General features: G+C 34.2%; 1 protein-coding gene across 1 annotated transcript in view; it reads left to right on the top strand.

Annotated features, from left to right (window-relative positions):
• Nucleotides 1-22,943, top strand: part of LOC145664542 (uncharacterized) — a 43,492-nt gene extending 20,549 nt beyond the window's left edge. The window contains exon 3 of the mRNA XM_081731305.1: nucleotides 22,328-22,943. Coding sequence (XP_081587431.1) covers nucleotides 22,328-22,898 — 571 coding nt within the window. The 3' untranslated portion in view covers nucleotides 22,899-22,943. The remainder of the gene's footprint in view (nucleotides 1-22,327) is intronic.
• Nucleotides 22,944-24,156: the final 1,213 nt, after the last annotated feature.

The following is a 24,156-nucleotide window of genomic DNA, read 5'->3' as shown; positions in this document are numbered from 1 at the left end:
TTTTTGTTTACTACAATAGATAACATCGAGTTGAACTAAATGGCATTCTTGAAAGTTAATTCTCATGCAAAGTTTTCAAAAAGAATAAAAATAGAAAAACAATTTTTCTGGAGCTAAAATGTATATCGTTCGTTGCCATAATTCTTAATAGCTTTTATTCGGCTGAAGAGTTTGTTTATTTATTTTTGTTATGCACTGTACATGTAAAAATGCAATTTCAGTCCATAGTTATCAGCTCCTATCAGTGACATGCATAAGCCTATATCTAATAGAGGGGCCATACTACTTCTTAAAAGTAGGGTTGCCATATTACCCGATTTTAACGGGTACCAACCGATTTTCAGGTCTTATATTCTTCCCCTACTTAATTATCTCTTGATCACGAAAAACCACCCGCTGTTTTGGATTGCAGAAAACTCTAAGACGACTTTGTTGATAAAGTGTTGTTATATTAAACGTAATCAGCTAAATCTCTGTGTCAATTTCAATTGCGATTAAGTTTGGACTCGCTCTCAGGCTTCGGCTGTGAGATATTTGCCCAGTGCACGTGCGCAGAGCTGCAGAGATTTTCTCTAATGCATAGTGGTTTTCTTTGTGTAGTTCATGTAATTTTAATGTGATGTACTGGTGGTTCTACACGAGTGAATATTCTTTGGGGATGTTGTGACAAACATACTTGAATTATGACTTTTGACTTCATATAAATTATTTTGTATTTCTTAGAGAGAAAACAATATGAACAACATTTATCATATATCGCTTTTTTTTCCTTTGAGAGGGAGAAGAGTTGCCTTGCAGATATCCTCACAATTACAGATATCTTCCTGTAATAATTACTTCGAGGATAATCCTCCCTAATACTTTGAGGATAATTTCAAACCGATTATAGGGAATGAAAGTCTGCATAAGGAAAGTAACGACAACGGTGTTAGACTCGCGAACTTTGCAACATCCAAAAACCTAATCGTGAAGAGTACAAAATTCCCACATCGCGACGTTCATAAATAAACTTGGACATCACCAGACAGGAAAACACATAATCAAATTGATTACGTTTTAGTGGATAGAAGAAGGCAATCTAGCATAATTGATGTCCGGTCGTTTAGAGTGGCTGATTATGATACTGATCTCTACCTGATAGCACCGATGATACGAGAGAGGTTATCGTTGAATAAAGGTAATATTCATTGTCCGAAAACAGAGAGATTCAATTTAAAGAAATTAGAAGAGAGCCAGGTAAGAGAGGAATACCAGATTGAAGTTTCAAATAGATTCTCGGCTTTAGAAGTTTCGGAGTGCACTAGTGTTGAGGATACTTGGAATGAAATTAGAGATAGCATTAAAATTTCAGCAAAAGAAAAATTGGGACACGCGGAAATACATAGGAACAAACCATGGTTCGACCAGGAATGCATTACACCAGCAGAGAAGACAATACAGGCAAAATTACGCTGGCTACAAAATCCAAATGAAATAACTACACAAAATTTCGCATATATCAGGCGGGAAACTTCCAAAACTTTTAGAACAAAGAAACGCGATTTTCTGAAAGCTAAAATTAAGAAACTTGAAGATAATAGTAAAAATAAAAACATACGGGACATGTATAAGGGAATCAACGAATATAAGAAAGGCTATCAACCTCGTGCTTGTATAATAAGAAATCTCACGGTACAGTTCTCACTGATACTTATAGCATCTTAAATAGATGGAAAGATTTCTTTGACGATTTGCTTAACACGTAACCAAAAACTAGTGTGCGTGGAAAAAAGGAGATACACACCGCAGAACCGTATATTCCAGAACCCAACCGAATAGAAGTAGAAATCGCTATAAAGAAATTAAAGAAACACAAATCTCCGGGTGTAGATGAAATTCCGGCTGAGTTAATTTTAGCTGGAGGCGAAAAATTGTGGAACAAGATACACAAACTCATTCTCCTTATCTGTTACAAGGAAGAATTGCCACAAGAGTGGAAAGAATCAATCATTGTTCCAATTCACAACAAAGGCGACAAAACTGAGTGTAATAATTATCGAGGCATTTCTCATCTGTCAACATCCTATAAAATCCTTTCAAATGTTCTATTAGTAAGACTGACCCCATACGCAGATGAAACTATTGGAAATTATCAGTGCGGATTTAGACGAAATCGATCAACTATCGACCAAATATTTACCATTCGCCAAATACTCGAAAAAAAGGGGGAATACAATACCCGGTACATCAATTATTTATTGATTTTAGAAAGGCGTACGACTCGCTTAGGAGAGAAACATTATACACCGTTCTTAAAGAACTTGGAATACCAAAAAAGCTAATTAAATTAATTAAGGTATGTTTAAATGAATCCGAAACTAAAATCCGGGTGGGAAAATTTTTGTCCACGAGCATTCACGTCGAAAATGGCCTGAAACCAGACGATGCGTTGTCGCCATTATTATTTAACTTCGTTCTGAAATACGCTATAAGGAAAATCAAAGATAGCAACCAGGGCCTAGAGTTGAACGGTATTCACCAGGTTATGGCATATGCTGATAATGTAAATTTAATAGGGGATGATATGAGAACAATAGAAAGAAGTGCAGAGGTCTTATTAAACGCTTGCAGGGACATGGGCTTAGAAGTAAATGCAGAGAAAACTAAATACATGGAAGTGCGTCGATACCGGAACACAGCAAATTATGGATGCGTTAAAATATTAAATAATAGTTTTGATAAAGTGGATATTTTCAAATATCTAGGATCAATATTAACAGAAGAAAATCATATTCACGAAGAAATTAAATGTCGACTAAAAGCAGGGAATTCGTGTTACTATTCTGTTCAAAATCTCTTATCGTCGCGAATTCTGTCAAGGAGTTTGAAGCTTAAAATATACAAAACCATAATCATGCCTGTTGTTCTGTATGGTTGCGAAACATGGTCACTTACTCTGAGGGAAGAACATAGACTGAAAGTATTTGAGAACAAGATCCTCAGACGAATATTCGGACCCAATAGGAACGGGAATGGGGAATGGCGGAAACTTCATAACGAGGAACTACATCATTTATATGGTTTACCCAACATTGTTAGGGTCGTCAAGTCTAGGAGGCTTAGATGGGTGGGTCATGTAGCTAGAATGGAAGAAAGTAGAAACGCTTTCAAAGTCTTGACTGGAAGACCAATCGGAAAACGACCATTAGGAAGACCTAGGCGCAGATGGGAAGACAATATTAAGATGGATCTCGCAGAGATTGGAAGGATGTAAGATACAGGATAGAAGTCAGTGGAGAGCTTTTGCGAACGAGGCATTGAACCTCCGGGTTCCATAGGCCATAGAGTTAGTTAGTTAATATTTACTTCACAATTCGGGATTCACATTTGTTGAATTTAATAAAACATCAAAGGCATAAACTAAATTTGCTTTACTCTAGTTTCCTTACAAAAGCACATTGTAAGTGTCACTTAATAAAGAAATCACTAAAAAAATGGTCCGAAGGATCTCAGGTCAGCAATTGCAATACATAAGTTCACGTCAGCACTTACGGTTTAGAATGCCCCGCTTCTGTAATTTTAAAATATGGAAACTTAAGTAAAAGTCAAGAATTGCATACGTGACTTAGGACGCTTAAAAACATTTTATTAGTTGTACACTACGATAACTTGACTAATATTTGGCTGGCTTCAGTGAATAACCGGCTAAGTAGACTTTTTTTTTTTTTTAATATTGAGATTTTACAGGTATAAGCTTCTTTTGGTGGGTTCTACATTGTGCAGAAACGGCTAAGGCGAATTCATAAAATTGAGAAAGTTACAGCATGTGCATAATCAGTTTTGTCAAAATTAAACAGGTAAACTGCTGTAAAATTTACCTTTAACCTTCTCTCCTTTAAAATTTACTTTTCTCGACTTAACCGGTTGTTCACTGGAACCAGCCATTTATGTTAAACAAATCCCAGGTAATTATAATTCAAGTACAGAATATTTTCATACGTGCGAACAAGTACCATATTCATAAACTACTTTCTTTTACCAATTGCTATAACCAGTATTATTGTATGGAGAAGCTGATAACGTTATGGTGATTACGTTGATTAAACTCATATGTGTTATCAGTACTCGGAAGTGCTCTTCATTGACATTGAATATAGCTGATAAGTTTCCGCTACGCTTGAAAACAAGATAATTGTGTCACAAAAATATTCTTAGAGAATGTACAGATCAATACTCAAGGGGGGCAGAAATCAACTTTCTTTTTTTGCTCTTGCAAACTATATTATTAATAAGTACGCTTTCACAAACTTCGTGAACGATGTCCGTCCATCTGTCTATCGACATATATTAGAGCAACAACGGTACGATGTAGAGAGAGGTGTTTTCTAATCGACTTAGCGTGTTAAGAATAGGTTCCCTCTCCTATATTAACTCTATGTTCCAAGCAGAAGTGCTAGAAATCAGCCATTTCTGGTTTCCACCTACAAAAAAAAAAAAAAGTCGGCGAGAACTATCTTGGCAGTGACGTCAGCGTTCTCAGTTGCAAGCCTACCAACTTACGCTATTCACAAATAGTGCTTAGATGGAACACTAAACGCTTGACACGTCACGTCGTAACTGCAGTTTAAACTGGTAGCAAACTAGGGAGAACTTAGATAACAATGTATTTGTATTTATATAATACTAGTAGACCTATTTGCGTGTATTGTTATGACAAAGAAGGAAAAAAAATAAGATTACGCTAATAATGATTAGAATATTTTAAAATGTACACAAGAAATTATAACAGTAAACGTGGAAATATTTTACTCTTTAGTCTATGATTGGTGAGCACCCGAGATCGTCTGAATAGTCGCTATAAGTTCCAGGCCCGTCTTCCCGATCACTATCTGTTAAAGAACCATCGGGTTCTGAATGGCTTCCAACACACAATTAAATTGTCAACCTCTCCGTCCATAAGACAGTCCTTTTCCCAGTAAAACTTTTCACATTTATGGGAGTTTTCAACAGCCTTTCCCAGGCCCGTATCCAGGGGGGTCTAGGGGCTGCCTCCTAAATTTTTTCTGCTCCCCTAAAATTTTCACGGTAGGCTTGCAAATGAACTATAATATGGTTGAATCGCGCTCCCCCTAACTTTAGCCGGCCGGTCTAGGGGGTCTAAAATCTACATTTTTTTTTTGTCTTTTTTGTATATTTGGTCTGCTTTTCCGTGTGTTATGACGGGTTGTCCTGTATTTAGACTTTTCTCCTTCTCTTTCATATTTCGCTACACGGATCTCTCACTGACACATGTTGCTCGAGAAGTTTTACGAAGACTGTCAGATTTATTATTGTTTGCTGCAAAAAAGTTGTAAACATTAAAAACAATGTCTCTTGCATCACTATGCAATGCTTGTCCTTCTTTATGGTACTATCACCCATTCTTATACACAAAATTTCGAGAACGAGAACCGATTAAAGGATTGACAACTTTCACAAGTCACCACATACTCTATAGCCCTATACAAAGAAGAGACGCGCTTTTCAGTTCATTTCATTTCGTTTTTGTTTTTTTTTTTTTTTTTTTTTGGTTTATTTGTGCGTGTGTGTGTGTTTCCTGGAAGCGATGTTCTTGTGTTCTATTGGTAAATGTTATACTCTTCGAAGCTATTCACTAACCCCCACGCTCTGTTTCCGCGACCAGAAAACTCGTTCACATATCATCCTCTAACTCAAGGACCGCGATAGGTAAAGACATGGGGGTTTCTTTAAAATAAACGTTGGACTTCCCTGCCCATTTCGTCCACAGCATGTTTGTGTCTATCTTCAACAAAACGAAAGTTTGTAGCATGTTAAAATCTGAATGTTGTTAGAACAGAATAAAGCATAAATGGCTATCATTTAAAATGATTTTCCACATACTTGTAATATAAAATTCAAATATAAAATAACCATATTCTTTATGAAAGTTATATAAATATAATAGCGAAAAACGTAGCATTTATGTCTCCTCGAACTCCAGTTATCGTTATACAAAGAGGACAAGTATATTTGTTAGAAACGAATCTCCCATATTCGGTTCATTTCCTTTCGCTTTCCTGTTGTAGAGAACGGAGCTTGCTTTTAAGTTGGTATTTGTGCTCGCGCATTTTCTCTTTCCTGGGATTGGACGTTGAATTGAACGAAGCGTCTGCTTTAACCAGTGGGATGGCATTTGAGCAATAGCGGTGTCCACGTCACTGCCAGGATAATTCTCGGGCACTGCAGATATACATTATTATTACTACAATTAAGTATTCTGCTTTTGGCGGGTCCTGGGACTAATATTTTTTTTTTTTTTGTAAGTTTCGACGTGGAAATCTTTTTTCCAAGTTTCTCGCTTCCTCTTTTCACTTGCAATATTTTCTCCTATTCTTCAAATCACCAATCAGTTGTATCCTTCTTCTTTCTATTCCTCGCTTTCCTTCCATCTTTCCTTCAATAATGGCATAAAAGAAATATTTCTTCGCAAGATGTGTCCAATCCAATCCGCCTTCCTCCGAAGGATGATGGCTGAAAGCGTTCTCTTCCGTCCTATCGGCTTTAAAACATCTTCATTTGTTATGCTTTCTGTCCGTCTTATTTTTTCCATCTTCTTCCAACACCACATTTTGAATATCTCTGATTATTTCTTCTCTAACTTCCGTAATGTCCCAGTCTCTGAACCATACAGCCAGCCCAATACTCCACAAGCACCTGATCAACTTTTTCCTTAGTTTAATATTAAGAGTCCGTATCACTGCGAAATTAAAATACCGCTAAATTTACAGTAATTATGTGATATCTTCAAATACATAAAAACATAATCGAAAAGTGGATCAAGACCTCCCTAGACGATGTTATTTTGCACGAAGTACCGTTATCACGAGTCACCTAGTAGCTTTCCGTTTGCAGTTATTTACAAACGCGAAAATAAATGCTGATTTTCTAAATAGCTGGAAATCGAAAGCAGATAAGTGAGTCATGATAACGGTATCTCATGCAAAATAATATTGTCTAGGGAGGTCTTGTTTCACTTTTCGATTATGTTTTTATCTATTTGAAGATATCACATAATTACTGTAAAATTAGCGGTATTTTAATTTCGCAGTGATGAGGCCTCTTAAGCCTACTAGTTAAGAGTGATGTTTTCTTGTTGAATGATTCTTTTGTTATGGCAATTTTTGACCTGATATTTTAGGTGCAATAAGCGTCTGTCATCAAAATACTTCTCAATTACTTGAAATTATCGACCTCTGTAAGTTCTCTTTGTTTTAATCTGATCCGTAAGAGCGCGTTTCCAAGATATATTCTCATGCTTTCGATTTTTCGATGAACATATAAAAATATAATTCTTTATATCACAGAATGAGCTTGATAATAGAAGAAAACGAAGCTTTTATAAATTGACCCAGGGTGTCAAGCAAAGATTCAATTTCTATTTTTGTATATCTCTACTGGAATCAGAAGTAGTATGAAGTTAGTAGTACTTTTGGTTTCATTGCTTATCTCCAAAGATCGTAGGCAATAAGAGATTACGATATACAGCTGTTGGATGTAACTTGATCGTCCCAAGAATAAGTTGAATCTCTACCTTGAAGTGATAGAATTACCCGAGTTCCGATTTCAACTCTGATTATAATAGGGAAAAATCGTAATAATACCAAAAAATATTTCCTTGAAATTGATTTAACATTATAAGGATAGTTTCTATCTCCACCCTTATCTCTTCACTAAAAGGGGAAGTTTCTATTTACATCCGTATCTCTTTACTAAAACCGGTAGTTTCTATCTCCACCCCTATCTCTTTACTGAAAACGGCAGTTTCTATCTGCATGCTTATCTCTTTGCTAGCACTAGAAGTTTCTATCTCCAAACCTATAACTTTACTAAAACCGGAAGATTACATCTCTACCCCTACCTCTTTACTGAAAACGGAAGTTTCTATCTCCATCCTTATCTATTTACTGGAACTGGAAATTTCTATCTCCACCCTACATCTTTACTGAAATCGGAATTTTATATCTCTACCCCTACCTCTTTACTGAAAAAGGAAGTTTCTATCTCAATCCTTATCTCTTTACTAGAACTGGAAGTTTCTATTTCCATCCGTATCTCTTTACTAAAACCGGAAGTTTCTATCTCCACCCCTGTATCTTTACCGAAACTAGAAGTTTCTATCTCCACCCCTATATCTTGAAAAGACCAGAAGTTTCCATCTCCACCCCTATGTCTTTAAAAGACCAGAAGTATCCATCTCCACCCCTATCTCTTTATGAAAACAAAAGTTTCTGTCTCCATCCTTATTTCTTTAGTAAAACAAGAAGTTGTACAATTTTAGGTTTCAATATTAATCCTAAATGAGAAACGGTAAGAGGAAGCAAGATACCGCTTCTTGATGTGGATTTTGCGCTTCGAGAATACGTTTTATCTCCAACTCGTTTCACTCTATTTATAACGGAAGTAATATAAATTGACGATTTCCGATTTCAACGCTGATTGCCATAAAACAAAATTGTCAATACATAGTGGAAATCTTTTTTTTTTTTTAATAAGGATTCTGTATCAAAAGAATAGATTCCATCTTCAGTCTTATCTTCGTATTGCAACCAAAGGTGATAAAATCGTCACTTCCGGTTTCATCATTAAATTCCCATAGTTTTATAGTCTACGATAGTTTCACAATATGTTTAGTATAAAATGAATGGAACAAGATTTTTTAAACTTGGGGATAGAAGTTCCAAAATGACTAATAGTCGGAAAATGCCTACAAACAGTACAATACAAGATTTCGTAGTTGAATTAGGAGTTAAGATATACGAGTACTTTAAGCGTCAATTTGCAATATGTTTGAATAGGCGAAAACCTTACCATAACAGTAAGTGCAATTTCTACAAAAATGCATGTATTTTGGTACTGCAATACAATGTTATCTTCTCTTTGCGTTGTATCCCATAGAATATACATACTGTATATTTCAAGTAGCTGTATATAACTGCAGTGATCGAGTTGAAAATAAATTAGTACCGATAAGCTCTGTAAAAGAGACCAGTCTTCGTTATACTTATTGAGAAGTTCTTAAAAATGTTATCGCTTTTAATTGCTCGTCTTAACCAAAATTTACTCTCTCTTCATTTCTATATTTATTTCATTCTCCATTTCTGTTTTGCAGTAATATATCGTATTTGTAGTTACGTGTTAATATAGAAATGTTTAAAATAAATGTAACATTGAGGACGCATCCAATAGTATTCTTTCATAAATAGAAAAGCATCAATATATTCAATTTAGGTCTAATAAATACACTAAAAATTAAACTCACCAATCTGTTTGTAATACAAAGTTATCCTAGCCTGTGAGTAGCCCTAATTCCTAAGGCTACGTTTGCTGCCTGCCTTTATTTAACCCTCCATAGCACGCGTGGTCAATTGTGACATCAAGGCACGCGCGCAGAGTCTCACTCCGCAATATTTATTTATCTTATTTTAATGTGTATTTTGTTTTGAAGCGATATTAAATTGTTCCATATTTTCTTTGCAATGTTTCTGACAATTGCCCCACGTATATTTTACAGCACAAACTTCTTTAAGAGTTCTAAGAAAACTAAAATTTTCTCAGTGGTAGAGCGTTCACCTCTGGTGCATGTGGTCCCGGGTTCAAACCCTGCTCTCGCCAAGTGAACTTTGTGGTGGACAAACACCGTGTGCGTGGATTTTCTCGGGGTTGTCCCGTTTCCTCCCACTTTCTTCATTCCACCATTTCATTCATCTCTCATCATCACCGTCTCCTTTAGCCTAACCGGCATAACCGTGGGACGTAAAACTCAAACATTTCACTTCATTTTAACTACTGGTAATGTACTATAACCTATATATATTACTACTGGTATATATCTTACTAATTTAATTTACTACTGGTATGCTATATTAGCTCATACCAGCAATTTAACAATTGTAAAACATGTATTATAATAACGTTCTCGTGTTATAGTTGTAGTGAGGTATAAGGCATAATTTTCATTAGTGTGGTTGTCACTTCTAAAGCAAAATCGTACGATTTGAGATATATAGTTTACGATTTTCATTTACAAATATTATGATAAAGAGTATTAAAATAGTTACTCACGTATAGTATAGCAAAGTAATATATTATATCGAATGACTTCAATGAGGAAATAATAGTTTTCTTTCTTAAACTATTATTGTTAAACTAAAACTTAAACACTATTATTGTTTTAAATATACATGCACCAACTGAAGATAAGGATGACGATATAAAAGACAGCTTTTACGAAGAAGTGGAACGGATATTCGACCAACTCCTGCGATACCATATGAAAGTTCTAAGAGGGGATTTCAATGCGAAGGTAGGACGAGAGGATATTTTCAATCCGATTAAAGGGAACGAAAGTCTGTATAAGGAAAGTAATGATAAAGGTGTTAGACTCGTGAACTTTGCAACATCCAAAAACCTAATCCCGAAAAGTACAAAATTCCCACATCGCGATGTTCATAAATACACTTGGACATCACCAGACGGAAAAACACATAATCAAATTGATCACGTTTTGGTAGATAGAAGAAGGCAGTCTAGCTTAATTGATATCCGGTCGTTTAGAGTGGCTGATTATGATACTGATCTCTACCTGATAGCACCGATGATACGAGAGAGATTATCGTTGAATAATAATAATATTCGATGTCCGAAAACGGAGAGATTTAATTTAAAGAAATTAGAAGAGAGCCAGGTAAGAGAGGAATACCAGATTGAAGTTTCAAATAGATTCTCGGTTTTAAAAGATTCTTAATGCACTAGTGTTGAGGATACTTGGAATGAAATTAAAGATAGCATTAAAATTTCAGCAAAAGAAAAATTGGAACACGCAGAAATACGTAGGAACAAACCATGGTTCGACCAAGAATGCATTACACCAGCAGAGAAGACAAAACAGGCAAAATTACGCTGGCTACAAAATCCGAATGAAATAACCACACAAAATTTCGCAGATATCAGGCGGGAAACTTCCAAAACTTTTAGAAAAAAGAAACGCGATTTTTTGAAAACTAAAATTAAGGAACTTGAAGATAATAGTAAAAATAAAAATATTCGGAACATGTATAAGGGGATCAACGAATTTAAGAAAGGCTATCAACATCGGGCTTATATAGTATGGAAAGCTGGCGGTACAGTTCTCATTGATACGGATAGCATCTTAAATAGATGGAAAGATTTTTTTGACGATTTGCTGAACATGCAGCCAAAATCTAATGTGCGTGGAGAAAAGGAGATACACACCGCAGAACCGTATATTCCAGAACCCAACCGAATAGAAGTATAAATCGCTATAAAGAAATTAAAGAAACACAAATCTCCGGGTGTAGATGAAATTCCGGCTGAGTTAATTTTAGCTGGAGGGAAAAAACTGTGGAAGAAGATACACAAACTCATTCTCCTTATCTGGAACAAGGACGAATTGCTACAAGAGTGGAAAGAATCAATCACTGTTCAAATTCACAAGAAAGGCGACAAAACTGCATCTTAAATAGATGGAAAGATTTTATTGACGATTTGCTGAATATGCAGCCAAAATCTAATGTGCGTGGAGAAAAGGAGATACACACCGCAGAACCGTATATTCCAGAACCCAACCGAATAGAAGTATAAATCGCTATAAAGAAATTAAAGAAACACAAATCTCCGGGTGTAGATGAAATTCCGGCTGAGTTAATTTTAGCTGGAGGGAAAAAACTGTGGAAGAAGATACACAAACTCATTCTCCTTATCTGGAACAAGGACGAATTGCTACAAGAGTGGAAAGAATCAATCACTGTTCAAATTCACAAGAAAGGCGACAAAACTGCATCTTAAATAGATGGAAAGATTTTATTGACGATTTGCTGAATATGCAGCCAAAATCTAATGTGCGTGGAGAAAAGGAGATGCACACCGCAGAACCGTATATTCCAGAACCCAACCGAATAGAAGTAGAAATCGCTATAAAGAAATTAAAGAAACACAAATCTCCGGGTGTAGATGAAATTCCGGCTGAGTTAATTTTAGCTGGAGGGAAAAAACTGTGGAAGAAGATACACAAACTCATTCTCCTTATCTGGAACAAGGACGAATTGCTACAAGAGTGGAAAGAATCAATCACTGTTCAAATTCACAAGAAAGGCGACAAAACTGACTGAAATAATTATCAAGGCATTTCTCTTCTGTCAACATCCTATAAAATCCTTTCAAATATTCTATTAGAAAGATTGACCCCATACGCAGATGAAATTATTGGAGATTATCAGTGCGGATTTAGACGAAATCGATCAGCTACCGACCAAATATTTACCATTTGCCAAATACTCGAAAAAAAGTGAGAATGCAATACCCCGGTACATCAACTATTTATTGATTTTAGAAATTCGTACGACTCGTTTAGGAGAGAAACATTCTACAACGTTCTTAAAGAACTTGGAATACCGAGATAGATAATTAGATTAATTAAGATATGTTTAAATGAATACCAAAGTAAAGCCCGGGTAGGAAAATTTTTGTCCACGAGCTTTCACGTCAAAAATGGCCTGAAACCAGGCGATGCGTTGTCGCCAGTATTGTTTAACTTTCTTCTGGAATACGCTATAAGGAAAATCAAAGATTGCAACCAGGGTCTAGAGTGGAACGGTATTCACCAGGTTATGGCATATGCTGATGATGTAAATTTAATAGGGGATGATAGGAGAACAATAGAAAGAAATGGAGAGATCTTATTAAACGCTTGCAGGGACATGGGTTTAGAAGTAAATGCAGAGAAAACTAAATACATGGAAGTGCGTCGGGACCGTAATGCGGCAAATTATGGAAGCGTTGAAATATCAAATAATACTGTTGATAAAGTGGAGACTTTCAAATATCTAGTAAGAGTATTAACAGACGAAAATCATATTGACGAAGAAATTAAGCAGGAAATTGGTATTACTATTCTGTTTAAAATCTCTTGTCGTCGCGAATTCTGTCGAGAAATCGAAGCTTAAAATATACAAAACCATAATCATGCCTGTTGTTCTGTATGGTTGCGAAGCATGGTCGCTTACTCTGAGGGAAGAACATAGACTGAAAGTATTTGAGAACAAGATCCTGAAACGAATATTCGAGCTCGAGAGGAACGGGAATGGGGAATGGCGGAAACTTCATAACGAGGAACTACATAATTTAAACGGTTTACCCAACATCGTTAGGGTCATCAAGTCTGGGAGGCTTAGGTGGGCAGGTCATGTAGCTAGAATGGAAGAAAGGAGAAACGCTTTCAAAGTCTTGACTGGAAGACCAATAGGAAAACGACCATTAGTGAGACCTAGGCGCAGATGGGAGGACAATATTAAGATGGATCTCGCAGAGATAGGAATACAAAGTAGAAACTGGATCCAATTGGCTACATGAAATTCGGTGGAGAGCTTTCGTGAACGCGGCATTGAACCTTTGGGTTCCATAGGCTATAGAGTTAGTTAGTGTTATTTAAAAAAAATTAGGAACATGCTGCTCGTACACTAAATATTTTAGAATCTCGAGTCGTATATCATTGTCTTTAGAACAGAGTCAGACTTTCAGATGATATCGTAATCGCCTCTTTATTTCAAGAAAAACGTAATCGCGTTTATTTCAAGAAGACGTAACTCAAAATTCTTAACTTTTCAGGAGAAGCGTTTAAAAGTTTCGAAACGCTATGAAAACAAATGGGCGTAAGAACAACACAATGTGCTCTCTAGCGCTCAGTTTTGGAAGCACATCTGTGAAATTTTAAAGAGAGATAGACATTAAGATTAGCTTTCATTTTTTGCCCATAAGTCAATAAGAGTGATTTTTTAGTTATGTCACTCCTGAAATAAACAGGCGATATGCATACCATGTGTTACTTTGCATAAATTCGATAAATGTTCTCGATATTTCCTAAAGAAAAAAAAATCCTTTAATGTAGCAAATTCAAACGTCTTTGCTCAGGTAGCTGCACAAGAGATATTTCGGAAAATACTACGCAACCTAAGGTATAAAAATATATGCTAGTTTCACTGAGATGGTTAGTTTAAAAAATTGCGAAACAAATTCCTTAAATTTTGAGAGATAGAGATTTTTTCCATACGAAAAAGTACTTAAAATTTAATTAAAAGTATATGTAAACACGTTCAATTATTATACCTCGTCATGTATCACTATATGATTTAATGATTTACAAAACTTCACTCTACATAAACACTCCCCAATCTAGATATAACAGTAATAACTATAGCTATTGAGAGTTAATTGCAAACCAAGCACTTAATTTTAGAGCTCATGATATTTTATAATCTCTATTTGCTAAACGAATCCATATTATTATGCAGGGTTAATTTTCGATAGATGAAATAAGAAAATACATTACAGTTTTCTTGAAGTAATGAGCACGCAGTGAATCTAATGACTCACACTGAGAAAAATCGTTTCTCTCGACAGCGATATATTGTATATAAAAATATACGGAATCCCCTTGTTTACTACAGAAATCAGTAAGAAGCATACATTATCCATATGCTACATACGCACTCCCCTTAGATATTACATCATGCCGTTGCAGGATGTCTGATATCTAACAGTTTTCCGTATATCAGATGCATGTTAGACTCCTCAGCTATATGTTATATACGTCAATTTGTATGTGAGATCCTGACCGCCTATATTGTTTCATACGAAAAGTACGTATAGATAGAACTGTTAATTATTTTGTAATGCCAATAATCCAACTAATATTTAGCATTTGTTGATCACAGTTGAGATACCTTGCACATTTGAACTATTCAGGGAAATATATATATATATATATATATATATATATATATATATATATATATATATATATATATATATATATATATATATATATATATATATATATATATATATATATATGATATCAATATTTATTTAATTTAATAACCGTATTTTCTTTTATAGATGAAACTTCTGGACATTTGATGAGATCGTCGTTTATTTTAGTATATCGTATCAATTTGGTTGATCGAGTTATTTTATTGGCTTAACTGTTTCTCAGAGCCGATTTAACTTTAATTGAAGGTTAGATTGTATGATATACAAAACAAATTAACATACATAAATCACCTTATACGACTATGATTGTTTTAAATACTACAAATTAGTCTTAAATTCTAAACTTAACACTAAATACGATTCCCACTCACACTCGCACTCATACAGGACAGTGATATCATAGTCAAAGGAAACAAAACAACTACAGTGGGTTATACGTTTATTAATATCTATTATGAAACATTATGCAACATGCACTATCTACACATATATTAGTACATCAACGTTACGATTAATATATAAAATAAAACATACGTCGTCATACTAACACATTCGACATATACATATGTATATCTGACAAAAGAAAGAAAAAAATTAGGTTTGCTTATTTAACGTACAATTAGATCACATCACATATTTAACGTACTTCACATACATAGTTTGAATCGTTGATTGAGAAAAAAATTATCAATGAAAACAAAAGAAACTTTGGAATTTAGATAAAGGTGAGTCCTTTCTCACTCGATCACTTTATATAAATTTAAGTTGAAGTTTTATTGGAATATCATGAGTCCATTTCTCATTTGATGAAATGCTTACTAATTCCACAATTTAAATGTTTACTAATTCAACTAAGACCACAGGGAACTACTACCTTTTTGGGTATCGTTCACTAATTTTATCCCTGTATTATACACTAATTATGTAGTCTCTGGGTGCTCACTTTAACACCCTCGGTAAATAAACACACACACATATATATAGTTCGAGACTTTCCACTCTACGAGGAATACGTATCAATATATTTTCTTTACTATAGCCATATTCGTCATATTCAGTTATATTCAGTCATATACCATCATAGTTATCGTTATCACATAGTCGATATGGTATGTGTGAACACACATATTTTCACTCCGAGTCCAAGGAAGAATTCACTTTATTTTATTTATTCGATGAAGAGAATATAAGAACTTCACTGATCTTGCTTGGAGGATAGCGGGACAGGTAAAATATTTCAAATATGGATATATAAGTTTATTTAATTTGCAACGAATTTTCTTATGTATGATGTCACAGAAATAGGGGATAGCCTGTCTTCAGTTAAACTAATATGCCATTTATAATAACAACCACTAGTTTACTTACTGAGATTAAGTTATTCAAGCAGAATCATGCACAGAAAATGGCGGTATTCTTACTACTACTGTATGTCGGGTCTTTGTTACTATGGCAACCAACTAATGTTCGGGGTTAAGCACGACGACATTTTATATATATATATATATATATATATATATATATATATATATATATATATATATATATATATATATATTTACTTAATTCATCAACAAATATTAAATTACTTTTACACTATAATCATCCGTCGTTCATAATTAATAATTCGTCATACATACTCTAATATATATCTCCATATATATATATATATATATATATATATATATATATATATAATAAACATTCATTAAATAATCATATTCTCTGTAATATCCACAACCCCGATCAATAAACTTTTCTTCGGTTGCATTACATTTTACATTACATTCATTTTACATTAATGAAAGAAAGAAAAAAATCCGACACCAAGTATAAATGTTTTAATAAATACCCGCGCATACACAATATTAAAGAATAGGATATACTTTTCAGAAATAAAATATTATTGATTATTTCCGGCAGGCATGTAAGTACAATATATATATATATATATATATATATATATATATATATATATATATATATATATATATATATATATATATATATATTTAAATGGTAACAAATCTACGTTGATATACTAAGTTCTTTTGGGTCCAAACTATTACTATGTGAATATCTATTTTAATTAACTGAAAACAGGTATCGAGATGATCCATCTTTTAGTATGAAATAAAAAATTAAGACAAGGCTGGAGAAAACGGAGGTAAAAAAAATAATTTTGAAAGTACAAAAGAACCATAGACGCTTCTGTGGCAGGTCAAATCACGATAAAACCCGTTCCCTTGTTACGATGTATTAGTGAATTACCTCCACGAATTACGTCTTACAATAGCTCAGTTTTTAGATTTGAAATGTGAACATATACTAGGCAATGAAAAATTATACGGTTCAAACCTTGGGGGGGGAGGTTGAAATTAAACAAAAAAAACCTTTAGAGAAGGAGTAGAAGAAAGAATAGGTAAAAAAGAGAGGAGACAGAACTACAACTACGAAAGATAAGTGGTCAAACTTACGTATACATCATACTATAACCAAATATTTTCTATTATGCCAAAAGGGGTTCGGCTTACCAAATAAATAGCCGAAAAACAAATATCTTCAACAACGAGGCGAGTCTGTGCCCTCAATGGGATTTTCGGAAAGACAAAGGCTTTAGGGAAATCCCATTACTCATCGTATCCGGTCAACGCCATTGAAGACCCCGGAATCACCGAAAGGTTGGTGTAGCCTCTAATTTAGAATTTCCCAAAAAAAATCATCCGACCCCTTAGAAGTCTAGAGGTTCAAGGACAGAGCGGAAACTAAAGTGAACTACAATAAGAATAGGAAAACCTAATTAGGGATTTGCCAAAATTAAAAAAAAATAAATCTAATTTTGTACTGGCGATTTTAACAGCCAAATAACGCCAGTGGCTACCCATCCGCAAGAGTGCCAGTCTTGAGGTGTCTATCAAATTTCGTAACTACTTAATTTAAAACTAAAAGAGAATGAAAATGTGTGGCGGGGGAAAATTGACACCTGGGTACGGTATATCGAAAGTCTACTGTATATTTTTATCTAATTTCTTGTTACCATCCAAATTATTTCCGTTTTGAGCAATATAAACAATAGTAAAATAGGCTTGTTGAGTGACGCGAAAAAGGAAAAAATCTAAATTACAGAGTTACACTGAACCAAAATGCAAGGATTTCATCAAACTATGTTTTCAGCTGGTCAATAAATTCCATGAATATTCTAAAAATGTTTTGTAATTCAACCATATAATACTATTTAGAATGTCAGACCAAATTTTCGATGTTGTATGTCAATGTAAACAAATCCTCCCCCAAACTGTGAAGTAGAAATGTAGCCTTCTGTATTTGCACAAACCTCTTCATACAGGACTCGGGTGTGAAAATAAATACCCGAAATAATCATAATAATACTAATAATCCCACATTACATCACATATATTTCTCAAAGCGCCTTCTTATTCGTAAATATTTACTTCACTATAATCAGTAATCATATTTATCATTCATATTCATATATACTCATAACTAATATGTCGTCGATTTACTAATAGGCACCCTATACTTCATATTACTTACTGTTCGAGGCAGTCACATTCATTTAATATACTTATATTCAACTAAAATTCAATAAAATCGTAGTATTGATTAACACACGGAAACCATGTATGAACTCAAGACCATTTAGCTTCAAAACCTAATACATTTCCCCTCACAGCCAGGAAAATTATATGTTTACACAGTTAAGAAAGAGAAATTATCAAAACTGATTCTCTATTTAATGCAATTTGTTTAAACTACAACAATGAACTTTTATTCTGCGGTTACGAATCAAAATAAAATTAATGTTATGGTCTGACTTGAAACACTAGTTTATATGGCTGAAATACTATTTAAGGAAATAAGTGAAGTTTATTAACGTTAATATTTCAGTTGTTTGATTAGATAGAACGTCAAGATTTTCCGTAATGTTGTATCAAATATCAATATAGCCACGAAATGGTTTATCTAAGCCAGTAACGATATAGAATTTTAAATAATAACTAATTTACCACAAATGTCGACGAACCTATTTCACTAATGAAGTACGAAATTTGGTCACAACGGCGCTGTACTCGCATGTGAATTCTCCTTGTACTCAGTCTATTAATTCGCTGCTAAAATTACTGAAATGCTTTGGCATTCATGTCCACGAACTATAATGGAAAATTTGGTAATGAACAACACACTGTCCAGTCCTGCACACTCATATCCCATACTCATCAACATACTACAATTAACTACCATTCACATCACTACACAATTACACACATACTACTCAAAATTAAATGCACACCAAAACCACAAATAAATCATCACTAAACCGGCTCTGAATTCAAAGAATAAACTGATCTAGGACCTGGTGGCCCTACTTATAATTACTACATCTTTACCAAAACAAAACAGAAGAGGATTTGGAGATCCCCTTCCTGAAGGGAAGTCTCCCAAAAACTGGTAATTCAACCCATTTTTTGGTGGGAAACGGTATTCATTCTAGAAATCTGAGCGGGAGCCCCTATCTAAATTTACTCAAACATAATCACTGAAATTACCCTAACAACATAAAATACTAGAGATACCGCCATGTTATAAATAATACAAATTATACTAACTGCAAATATGAACCTACTTTAGGACAGGCTATTAATTGAATCTGGGAAAGGATTTAGAAGGAAATTTTGAAATAAAATGAACTGTACACTATTTCTTACCAATTCCAATTCCTGTCCTGTCCTGCTATTGCTTCCGAAACATGGCAGGTCACTAATCCACCGTTTAGTAGTGATATTCAAAAATACTTTTCTGATTACTGATTAATTAATTCATTTGCTTCTCTCGATGAACTATACTGTTTTAACTATATAAATAATATCAATTTACCTTCACTCAGCCACAAAATCCAGGTAAAATTTAATGTTTGACGAACGGCTATAACAGTTTGACTTATCACCACAGAACCCGATGCCAAAGTACGCAAGCAACCTCTTCATCACCCATAATCCCCAAATAAAATTGTACCAATGAAAGCAAGGAACTTGGTGTTGAGAAAATAAACCGAATAAATATTTACTAAAATTCTAAATATAACTGAATTTTAACATAATTAAAGTATATCAGACTAAGTGGAAGGGGATTTAAAATATTCTTTTAAATTGAGATTAGTGTTTAAAGCCAAAAATTTTACCCAATGGCGGATATATAATTTCAACTAGAAGTGAAACGGTACTACCCATAATTCTTTGCAATAAATGTGTTTGCTTCTAAAACTATCATATACTAATGTAAAATAAAAGTAATTTTCCCTCAAAATATAATTTCTACCGATTTGTAGTTTAAATAAATACTAATTTGGAGAACAATAATAATCAAATAACTAAAATATACCGACCGAAAAGTATAAAAAAATTTTAGCGAGGTATACTCGGGATAAAAAGTGTGTTCCCTCCCAACAAAAATTCTGTACTATTAATGCTGTGACAGTATGTCACAGAACACCTATACGGAAAGTATTATAAAGCATACGTTTTCAGTTATACGTCTGCTGTACGGAAAATATTATAAAACATACGTTTTCAGTTATACGTCTGCTGTACGTTAAGTCCAAAAACTAAAGAAATTACGCATGTAACCTACGTTTTTAAGTACTCCACTTACCTGTTTTTCTCAGTGTAGTAAACTAATTTGTTACATAAAGTATGACGAAACTAACAGGATAATTAGTAATACACGTTCTGTGGAAGCAATCGTATTTGAAATATAACAACACTGAAAATATTAGAATATCAATATTTGCAAAATCTGAATAGTGACCAGGAGCGGATTAAGGTTTTTGGGTTCCTGGAGCCGACTACTTCCAGGGGTCCTATGTTACGAAAAATTCCAGCGCATAAATTTTCTTTGCTGTCTTCGACAGACTTATGGGTTTACCGATACACCAAAAACTGTTGTAATATTTTAATGCGCTCCAAACTTACAATAATTAGTTTAATTACATTCATAATTAACAGGTAAATGTTCATATACTGCAGTGTAACACACAAATACAAGGCAAATCGTCAACAGTCTCTGCAAAAACACTAGTAGAGTAAAAGGAGAAAAATCATATACAAATAAGTAAAGCTGTACAAGGCTACATTGTTAGGAAAGTTTTCTTCTTACATTTTTGCTCTGCAAAGAATTCTGTTATGTCATTAAACGACATTCAAATGACACAAATTGTATTTCAAAGGAATTGTCACCTCAAGCTAATAATTTGGTTTATAATAGAGGCCCAAAATATCTCATTCCCCCACAAAATAAGTATCGTGAAGACGCTGGTGAAAAAAGACTTAACTCTAGCGATATACTGAGCGTAGCGAACGGAAAAAAAATAGCTTACGGAATGGGGAGGTGTGGCACGGTGCGTTTTCATGTTTAAGAAGGAAGCCATTTAACCATTTAATTGGTAGTTAAAATGCTTTTCACGAACCTATATGAGATATTTAGTTATTTGGAAAGTTCTCGAAGAGTCATTCGCCTATTTGAACAAATCATTTGCGCCACTATTTGCGCGTTTTCATTTTTTTTTTTTTTTTTTTTTTTTTTGACATGGTAGGACATCTCGATTGTTGCTTGTTTTCAACCGACTTCTTGCTGCTTTCGAATAGCTCATACCACTTGTAAATAGTTTTCAATGCCACTGCTTCACTGCCATAGACTGCTTTTGTCATTTCGTGAGCCTCTTTGTTTTTCTTTTTCAGCTTAGAACAAAAGTTAATGTTGGGCGCGACAGACACTCTTAAGACGTCCTCACTCTTCTGCCTCTGGAAGCCAACTAACATGTCACAACTCGTTCAAACTCGACACTGACTGTACCAAAGATTTAGGCTATCGGGCTTACTAGTCGAAATGGATACAACATCCCCTTACTTTTTGATTATATCTTGCGATGATTATGCTTAATAACATATTCTTCCCTGATTAATCTCACCCTTCAGTGGAAGCATCTTGTTAAGACTTCCCTAAGAAGATGTATCATGTAGCAATTAAAACGTAAATTTTGAGTAATTTTGAAAAACGGAGTACAGTATGCAAAGAAATCGTTAGAATGTTTTGTATATACATTAGAAACTAGTGAAAAATAGAAAATACACGAAAGTTCACCAGATTTGTTTAATGAAGTAAATGAGCTAAATTTTAAAATCTAAAATACATGGCCCAGGTTATGTTTGTTCACACAATATACATTCATCTTTTCCAAGCACATAGTACGCAAATGATTCTCAACTCTCGAAGTGCGCTAGATTTTAATGTGCCGATCGAAGTATCAGTTGCACGAATTTTCATTATGGCTTAAATAGTGAATAATTCACATTCTTACACATTCACATTTTTGTATTATTAACTTTCTTTTTTCTAATATTTTATTAGAAAGTTTATATGTATATATATCATATTCTCTAGCGCATATTAAGTACTTACGTCAATTATCTTTGTTCTGTTGTAGATCACCTTATGTTTCTCGTCATAATGGTGTGTCAAAACAAGAATCTCGAACTTCTAAAAGAACGATTTCATCTGTCGAGATTAAATCAGAAAGTCTTACAGGGTCGAAAAGAAGTTCAAAATTTGAGACTTGTCCTGAATCAGATGATCCTGAAGCAACAGCTGAGGAACCTGAAGAAACTTCAGACGAAATTCCAGAAAGGGAACTTAATGAAAATCTCGCAATATCGCCAGAAACTAAAGTGAAAATTTTGTCGAGGCAGGGATCACAGAGGGCATCAAAATCATCTCCGAGAATGAGTTCGAAAATCTCAGCAAAGTCAGATCAATATAAAGGCTCGAAGACTTCAGGGGGTAAGGATCCTCCAGATTGTATAGAGTTACAGAAGTTACTTGAGACGGTATCAAATTCTTCAAAGGACACAAGAAAAGGTAGGGACTCAATTATATCTGAAACTCCTACCTCAATTGAACCTGGACCAACTCCACCACCATCGCCAAGCCATGAAGAATACACAAACGAGGAAGAGGAAGTAAAGGACAATGAAGACGAGCCATGTAAAGAAGTGTAATGATTTTACTTTCTCATAAAATTTAAATTATTTTTTTAAAAAGTACATATTATTTGTCTTTATTTATTACGTATTCATAGAAGTGAAAAAGTGATGAGTTAATGTTTAATCTAGAGCGGGATTTATTTTTCATCTCTGCCAGAATTCTGCTCCTTACCCTTGCACAAATTATTCTCAATTACCACCGGGATCGAATTTCTTTAAAAGACACCTCAAAATTAAACATTAGCAGCTCGTAAGCGAATGTTTTCATATCACTATACAAAGTTAATCTATTATATAAAAGAGAACGCACAAATCCTTTGTTAGCTCATCACGCTAATACGGCTGAACCAATTTCTTTCATTTTTGGGGGGTTATTAGGATTTGGACCCTAGATGGTTTTTATCATATCACTTTAATTTTTAATTACCAGTGTCTTGAGATAATTGACCATTCAAGTGTCCATAACGTACAAATCCTTTGTTAGTTCATCATAGGTATAAAAATAAACGTATTTATATGCAACCCGCATGACCGTGTCACTCGGCGGGTTAACATAAATGACAGGCGCTATAATGTTAACATTTACTGCAATTTGAAAGCGAAAAAGTAAAAATTATCTAAGTAACAAAGTTTATTGCGTTCCGGGGTGACCGCAGCGAAGCGGGGTGAACGCTGCTAGTTATGAATAAATAGAAATGTGTGATTTCGATTTTAAAGAAAACTGATCCGTCTTGTTTGAGTACAATTAATTTGGCTCGATGATGCAGACATCTAATATGACAGGGGCCCTTCTTGAAAAGGGGCCCTTTGCTCCCTTTACCCTATTTTTCGAAAGAAACAAAAAAATACGTTTCAATTTATTTTCGGTCTAGTATAAATATGCCAAGATTGAAGAAAATCGAGTGAAGAGAACCCTTGTGAAGCTATCTCCTTTGCACTTTCACTTTCTTGACAAGTTTTTGCCCCAAAATGTTCATTTTTATTTTGTCTTTCGTCTTTTAGTTGAACAAGTCAGTAGCAGAAACAAGAATACAATGTTACACTGTGCTACCGATCGAATAACATGAATCAGCAGGTATTTTTTTATATAAAAATGAGCATATAATACAGTAATAACATGAGTACAAAACTAGTAACACAGCTCGTAAGCATTTTCCATCGCTGCAACACCCAGATACGTATGAATAGTGCACTCGTCCTACTTTTAATCAGTCGGGCAAGTCTCGAATAAATGTCAATCTAGTTTTAGCTATTTACAGTAACAAATGTATCG

Source organism: Thermobia domestica, chromosome 11 (genome assembly GCF_964235325.1).
Source record: "Thermobia domestica chromosome 11, izTheDome1.hap1.1, whole genome shotgun sequence".
Taxonomy (NCBI): domain Eukaryota; kingdom Metazoa; phylum Arthropoda; class Insecta; order Zygentoma; family Lepismatidae; genus Thermobia; species Thermobia domestica.
This window is presented reverse-complemented; position numbering and strand designations above follow the sequence as displayed.